The sequence below is a fragment of the Prosopis cineraria genome, unplaced genomic scaffold (genome assembly GCF_029017545.1).
Source record: "Prosopis cineraria cultivar Desert tree isolate PC_DT_omini unplaced genomic scaffold, ASM2901754v1 PC3, whole genome shotgun sequence".
In the NCBI taxonomy this organism is placed as follows: Eukaryota; Viridiplantae; Streptophyta; class Magnoliopsida; order Fabales; family Fabaceae; genus Prosopis; species Prosopis cineraria.
In genome coordinates this window covers 38742623-38750710 of record NW_026555334.1, presented here as the reverse complement: position 1 = coordinate 38750710, position 8088 = coordinate 38742623, and the positions used below count along the sequence as shown (strand labels likewise).

The 8088-nt window shown below is 34.3% G+C and overlaps 1 protein-coding gene across 2 annotated transcripts; it reads right to left on the bottom strand.

The window, feature by feature from the left end:
- Window positions 1–2307: 2307 nt before the first annotated feature.
- LOC129306116 (1-acyl-sn-glycerol-3-phosphate acyltransferase 2-like) lies at window positions 2308–7782 on the bottom strand. Of its 2 annotated transcripts, none has more exons than XM_054946490.1 (12): window positions 7307–7782; window positions 6546–6668; window positions 6001–6040; window positions 5750–5823; window positions 5453–5512; window positions 5154–5231; window positions 4815–4973; window positions 4179–4304; window positions 3249–3341; window positions 2921–3007; window positions 2623–2799; window positions 2308–2441 (listed from the first exon to the last, which is right to left on the bottom strand). In XM_054946490.1, exons 3-12 carry the CDS (start codon window positions 6002–6004, stop codon window positions 2337–2339), a joined length of 963 nt encoding a protein of 320 aa, XP_054802465.1. In that variant the 5' UTR covers window positions 6005–6040; window positions 6546–6668; window positions 7307–7782; the 3' UTR covers window positions 2308–2336. The 2 variants fall into 2 exon arrangements, with proteins under 2 accessions (XP_054802465.1, XP_054802464.1); XM_054946489.1 differs by having other exon boundaries at window positions 7336–7782.
- Between the last annotated feature and the right edge of the window lie 306 nt (window positions 7783–8088).

Genomic DNA, 8088 nt, shown 5'->3' with positions numbered 1-8088 from the left:
TGGTGTCGTTTTCATGCCGTGCCTGCGACTGGTTCGTCACTATTAACCCATTTAGGGATCATTATTGAGATTTTGTCCCTTTGTCTCTCAGCATTTCTTTCTCCTACTCCTCTCCCACTCCTTTTTCTCAACCCTCTGGGCAACTGGTGGTAGGAGGTACATTACATACGACATACATTCAAGACAAAGTTCCTTCTGACGATACAAATGAAAGTAACACCACATCTATCTAAATTTTGAGGGGAAACAATTACGTTCATTTTTCTGCTACTGAATCATATTCAAACCGTGTTTGGTCTCAAATAGGAAAAACTATCCCAATATGTATATTTTTACCTTGAATTTAATATTTCTTTCAAGTATATCAATTCTCTTTCACTTGACAGTCAACACAGCCACGATTAGTTTGGAGTTTGTACCGTCTGTGAACTTAAATTTGATATATTATTTATAAAAAAATGGCAATAAATCTTTTTGAAATATATAAATAATAATTTGATCTCTCAAAATATTATAATTTTTTTAAAATTTTTAGAAACTTTTCTGTCATTAATAAATTTATATAAATTATCAAATTATCTTTATTAAAAGTAAATGATTCACAACTTTTCTTTTTATATTTGCAACTTTTTTTAAAAAACTCACAATAATGTAATAGAAATCAGAACTTTACATGTTAAATTTTTTATTTGTTGTTATATTGTTGTGAATTGTGAATTATTTACTTTTAATGAGGATAATTTAATAATTTATATAAATTTATTAATGATACAAATGTTTTTGAAAACTTCAAAGAAATTATAACATTTTGAGAGATTAAATTATTGTTTATATATTTTAAAGGAATTTTATTATTATTATTTTTTATTTAATAAGATGCCAGCATGCATTTCCTTTTTTTATTTGATTTAACCATCATTGCCCACCGTCCTTTACTCTCTTTCAAACCTACAAGACCCAAATGCAACCAAGAAAAAAACTAATTTAAAAATCAATATCAGTTTTTTTTTTTTTTCTTTTTGGGGTACATTCATGACTTTCCTTTCCTTCAGACCATTTAGTACACCGACTCCCCGTTAATTATGATGGAATATTATCGCGGTCCAGCCCAGCTCCTTGCATTCCAGGTCCAACTGACAAAGCCAGCTATTTTTTAAGGAGAAAAAAATTAATCATTTGATTGTGTAATTCTAACTCAATTATAATTTTTTGACAAAAAAAAACTCAATTATAATTCAATTTTTAAATGTTAACTCGTCATAACTTAATCATTGAAGTTTTAATTCAGGTAACTCAATCTCTGAACTTTGACTTGTTGTAATTCAATTTCTATAATTTTAATCATTTAAAATATTTATCCTTATATTTTGAAAATAAAATTCTAAAAATTAAAATTATGTTGACATTTGGGGTTAATTTTCAATTATTAAAACTTTCAGTTTGATAAAAATTATAAATATTTAATCTTTCTAATTTTATTTTTTGAAATATAAGGATTAAAATTTTAAATTATTAAAACTATAGAGACTTAATTACATCAAGTCAAAGTTCACAAACTAAATTATAATTAAGTCAAGATTTTAAAGAATGAGTTGCATTGAGTCATAATTTAAGGATTAAATTATAATTGAATTAAAATTATAAAGATTAAAGGATTAATTTTTATTTTTTTTATTGGGAGAATGACAAAAAACAATATCTCCAAAATATACAAATGACAAAAAGATGCCACAACATATGATAATTATTTTCTAATCCCAAAAGGCTTACTCCTTCTATTAAAAAATGTAAATATTTTTTGAGAAGTTGATAATTAAAAAATGTAAGGTATTTTCAGTCTTTTAAAGTATAATCATTATTTTTTTTAAAAAAATATCTTTATTGATAATGACTTTATATTTATTGTAGATATTTAATAAATATAAATATAAAAAGATAAGGTTAATTAAAAAGTAGGTAATTACTTTAAAATTTAATTAAAAATATTTATATTTTTTTAGAGAAAGTATCCAACATCTCAGTCTTTTTGAAAAAAAAGACATTTTTGCCTCTCCCAAAAACCATCTCTCCCCACCCACATCAATTACTCTAATGTTCGCTTCATATTAAATTTGGACAGTTGAAACTGGTACAGTTTTATTAAAAAAAATTAATTTATATAATTTTTATTTTAAAAAATGTAAAAAAATTATTAAATTTGAATCGTCCGAGTTTGAGGTGCGGAGCCGGCTCTATTCCAAAATCACAAAACAGGAATAAAATGGGAGCCAGCGAGAAATACATTCAAAAACGGTAGATAGACATACATGGCCAAAATATGAATGATACCAAATAAATTAGCCTACTCCGAAGATCCACCCACAGGCACAGCAAAGCCTAGATTGTCTATACAATTTAACCAAATAAACTAGAAAATAATGAATACACACGCATTCCTCAACCTGCGAGCAGAAAACAGTTCCAGGATTGAGTCACTAAACAAAAATGACAGTTAACAAAAAATAATATTGAAGAGAAGGTCCCTGTGTGTGGAAGTCTTGAGGAACAAGTGAGTAATTAATGTTGTTTACTGTGGCTACCATCCTGCTCTCCTCCCCTGTTCTTGGGCTTTACTGGGGTTACCTTGGCAGGAGTTGAACGCTCTGACTGTGAGAATTGAATCAAGATGTGCATGAGCACGGTAACAACTGCCAGCCCAAAAGCTGACAATGCAACGCCCTTCCACGACGACAGGATGGAAGACCATCGGAGAAGCTTCACACCCCCACAAACAACCAGGCAAGCCCAGGACACTACCACCTGCTCATAACATGAGATTCCATAAAATTAGGCCAACCACCACAGGCAAAGGGCATAAATATAGGAGGAAAACTGAAAAGTTCCAAAATTAGTTAAATGGCTTGAGCGATTAGTATCTCACCAAAAGAGACTTTATCGGACGACCGGTATTCTGCAGTAGTTGATCGCTGAAGGTATCCTCAACTTTATGTTTGTCCAACAATACATCCTGGTTTGCGGTGTGCCCAGGAGATAAATCAATGACAATAAGAACGAACGCCATGAAATTGTAAAATGATCACACTAAAAAGAATTATAGACAGAAGCACCAAAAGTACAAGGAACAGATACATGCGTACATTTTATGTGAACAAAATTTGAAAAATGAACTACTGCTTCAGTTTCTCTATAAAGACATGGACAGGCATTCCAGAATGCAATCTGCAAGAAGAGTTTGAATAAGCAAGCACCTTGGTAATAAATACATCCCGACACCATTGTGCAACAGCTTCATCTGTTTCAGGTAATTCCTTCATCAAATGCCGCTTGATATGCACATGAACCTGTTGTGGGAAAATGAGTACACATAATAGTTCATGGTTTCAAACAATCATTTATTGAGAAGCGCTGCGTGTAGGAAAAATAATCCTCCTAAAAGAAGCAATCCAAATGAAAACCTCTAAAGCTAGCGTTTGGCCCAAAACCTAATAATAATAATAATAATAACAGCTACTGTTTTCTGAACCAGAGCACCAAAGTGATTGTATTATATTTTTCTTCTCCCTAAACAATGGAAACTATTTCAAAGTTCATAAGAGGTAGAGCCTTAGATTGTCTGTGTGCTCCAACATCAATTGAATAATAAACTCCAGAGTCTACTCCGGAAACATTACAACATCAAAATCAAATAAACTAACTTCATCCACTAACCCTGACCTCCTCATTCATGGCTTCCAATGTACAGATCATATACAGAATTATAACCGCTATTAATACACAATCCCATGCAGATATATTACTTGTACAGCAGAATAAGCAAAACTCGAGACAGAAAGCAGCAGACTCACTCCTTTCAGCATCTAATCCCAATGCATAATCCCACCAAAGCTAATTTCAACAGTTACATTCTCTACCCATAACTGCTTAGTCGGAAAGCAGTGCAACACGCCCCAAAAATAACAACAACAACAATGAAAATGCCATCGAATAACAAATGTGTAATTGGTTGAGAAAAGAACCAAAGAAAACTCCGGGAACACTATGACAAAGCTGATAGATATATGAGAAAAAGACATTAAAGCAAGTCTAATATTCAATAGCAGTAGGAGATCACATGGTGGGAGAAAAGGAGTGAGGAATTAAATGCAATTGCTTTTAAAATCCAACTTTGATTCCCTTACCACTGAAGGTTGCCCCTTGAAGAGTCTTAGCATTGTAGGGGCAGGAGAACTTTTAGGAATAGCCACTGTCACATCATAAATGGCAGGAACAAATGAGCGCATATGATTGACAGCTGAAACAAAACCCTGAAAACAACGTAATTAAGTAAATATCTCAGCAAAGTGTAGAAGAAAAATTGGGCCCAAATACAATGGCAAGAGCGCAACTTATTATGCATGATAAACCAATTATGACCTTCCAAAGTTCCAATATGTGAACACAACTACATTATATGTCAATGCTTTCTTTCAATTTAACATGTAGAATTAGGATAAAACAGAAATTCATCGTTTCAGTAATATGTCCATGATTTCTTTCAATTTTTTTTTTTCAGTGATAATTTATAATAAGTAGAAAGGCAGGTAGAGTGGCACCACCAATTACAATGTATCATATGGTAGCACGTTTTCATAAACAACCATTCCAATATGTGAACACTACCACACATAGATGATTGGATGATTTAGCTGGTGATATGCTGAGCCTGTCAGTGCTAGCTAGACCAAATTCTGGTAAAATGGTTTCCAACATATGTAAAGGAAAGCAAGCAGAGGGAAAACAAAAACAAAAAAGGTAAGACAATTACAAGAACTCACTTTAGTTCGAGGTATCAACACATTTCTAGGAACAGGCAATCCAGTTGAGGTTGCATATTCCTGAGCAGCTAATAATTTTGGCTGTGTAAATCGAGTGCCCTCTACAAAGAGAGCCAACCAAAAGGGAAGAGGATAATCCTTTAGTCTTTGGAGGCCTGACTGGAAATACAGCATCACAAATTCAATCCAAATCCACAAAAGGAAAAGAAGAATATCTTACAGTAAGTATATATCTTGGACCATACTTAATGGACATGAGCTCTTCTACATAAAATGCACAGTTGTGAATCCCCTATGCACATGCAGAATATATGCTCACTATATTTTAACAAGTCATACCTTTAATGTGCTTTCATCCTTGGCCCAACTTCTCTCCAGAAAAAGATACTCAGAAAACCACATTGACCAACCAATTACCTGCATTTATAGAATTTTAAAGGTAGACCAACACTGACAAATTTAACCAGCAAGCAATCATGCTACTAATAACGAGTCCATGTACATCAACTATATATCCCTACATTCATACCCCAACTTCAAATTGCATTGACATCCATGATCAAATGGTTATATCATAACCTCAGCAAAACAAGAACCATTCCATCTTCACAAGAAACGCTTTACAAAGAGAGACATACCGGCAGCAATTTTGATGATTTCTTCATCACAGCTAGAGTGCTTCCAAGGCAACCAGCACGCTGTTGAATGACGCTCAATAATCAATCATAGTTGAAGGGGATATAACAACCCAGAGAGGCAAGAGAAACAAAATATTAATCAAATAGAACTATATCTTACAGTACAGTAGTATACACGTAAAAAGTAAACCTGAAATATAAATGAATTATGCTGCTCATGCATGTAAATGTGCTAAATATACCGAGCGCCTACATTGTCAGTTGCGGTTAAAAGGTCATACCAAATAAGACACTCACCTGAGCTAAAACCCATCCAACAAGCCAATCAATATCACTCCGATGATTGCAGATGACAAGTGCATGCTCTTTACCTATATCAAGAACAAATAAGGAAGCTAGTGCAAGCAAATGCTGGGCACAGTAGCACAGGAATATCCAATTTTTTTCTCCAGAAGACACACAGATACAGAACATGAAAAGAAATATGAAGAGGTGAAGAAAAAACTTGGCAGGATAGCATTACTTGAACATGCAGACAAGAGACTTACCCATCAAATGAAAGGTTTCACCATCAGTGAATAGATGGACCTGCGGCCAGCCAGAAAGTTCAAAATTACAGATTTGATTATTCAAAATACTACAGAATAACTCATTCAATAACAGTTCATAAATTATTGACATGTGGCCATTGAAAATGTTCCCTTTGATCAAGTACTTATGCTTACATGAATAAACTAACTGAATACCAACCAGGACAGCTTGTTCAGTTGGAAGTCCATAACTCAAACATCAATTTGGATAACTAATTCCCTCCTGCAAACTTACAAGTATATAACAAACATCTAGATTTTCCCCATATTATTTTGTGAAATTAACTGCAAGCTATAATATGTGAACGTGTTACTCAATGGGTTTGCAGTCACACTTACTTGTGTAGGCATGCCCATATTTTTTGCTACTCACTCAACATGCAAAATACCGGACAAGGAATGCAAAAGGAAAATAAGATTTTTCCTAGTGACCCAACAACTAGATTTATCGGCAACAATATTGCAATAAAACATTACAGAAAAACCAGGAACTGGTTAAACACCTTAACTCCTGCCCACCAATCAATAATCCATACAAGTTCCAGCCACAAGAGTTCTGCTAACACCCTGTTGATTCGTCTATACAAATTTTTTGATAGCGGCCGTACAAAAGCATAGCATGTTGCCTGAAACAAAGCAATCAAGAAGTCACAATGATTATAAACTAAATTAATTAAAGATCCTTTTACGTTCGTTTCACTTTTAATATTTCGACCATTTCTAATTAAATTATCAGAATATTCGAGGATGAATTGAAACAATAAGATCTCCAAAAACTCCCATATATGAGCACTAGGTTTGTGTTCATTAGAGAATGCTGAAATAATTGTTTAACACTTCGTCGGACAACTCCCGGAAGAACAAAGTTGATACGGAGGAAGTATCTAAAATGAACTAGGGCTAAAATAGCATGATTTAAATTTTGGGGGGAAGGGGGCACCCAAAAGTTGTTTCCGTGGGACTCCAGAGGACGAGATGAGGGGTGTATAAAACAGGCAAAATGGAACCAAAAGCTGAGATATAGCAGCATGTTTCCACTACAGAACCAAACACTGATAAATCTTATACCGCCACTTTCACTCTAATGAAATCACTGCAAGTAGCGAACCCATCAAGCTATAGACATATCCAGATACACCGGATAACAAAATCAAAGCCGAAAATGGGAAGAATCTATTAAAAAGTAGATAGATAGCACTTCGGAAACAAATCTCAAGTCAAGAGATGGGAAAGGTGAGGCATGGCCTAATGAAAATCTAATAACCTTAAGAGTAGAAGTGAATTATTGATAACCTGGATGAGGTTAATGACAAGGCCCGAGGCGAAGAAGAGCAGGCCCAATGGCACGACGACAGCTGCTGCTGCAATAGCCATGGCCGAGCACTAACACACAGACTCCCCGATTTCGATAGAAACGAAGATTTCAGAAAGTGGAAAGGAGCAGCGGAATTTATAAATGAAGTTGTTGGGGGGCAGGGAGGTACGAAGACAGAGTAATTAGATTTGGAAAAAGGGTAGAAATGGTTTAACGTCAGGAATTGCGTGTGACATGGAATAAGAAAGATCGCTGAGAATGCCCCTCCCTCTCACTGTGGTTCGGGGTTATTGGGAACGCCCCCGCGCTGCGCCTTCGTATCGTTCCAGCGTCCCTTGTGCGCAAATGTGCAACAGCCACTGCCTAACGTCGTTAGCCATCCCAGTGGAAAATGAACAGAGCTATCCGGGTTACGGGACACAACACAAGGGCTCTGTGTCTTCGCGCCTTTGCCTAACTCCATAACCCCCAAAAAAATGTGGTTAGCCAGGTTGGCCAAAAATGACAACGAATAAAGAAAATAGGAAAAATTAGAACCTGTTTATTTATTATTCTTAAAAACTATTTTTTATTTTAATATTTTTAAAACAAAAAACTGGCTTGGTTAACAATTTTTTAATTTTTGTTTTGAAAACAGTTTTTAATTTTTTATTTTTAAATACAAGAAAACCAAAACAATTTTTAACTATTTCTATTCTTATATCAGTTTTATAAAGAAAAAGCGGGAAATG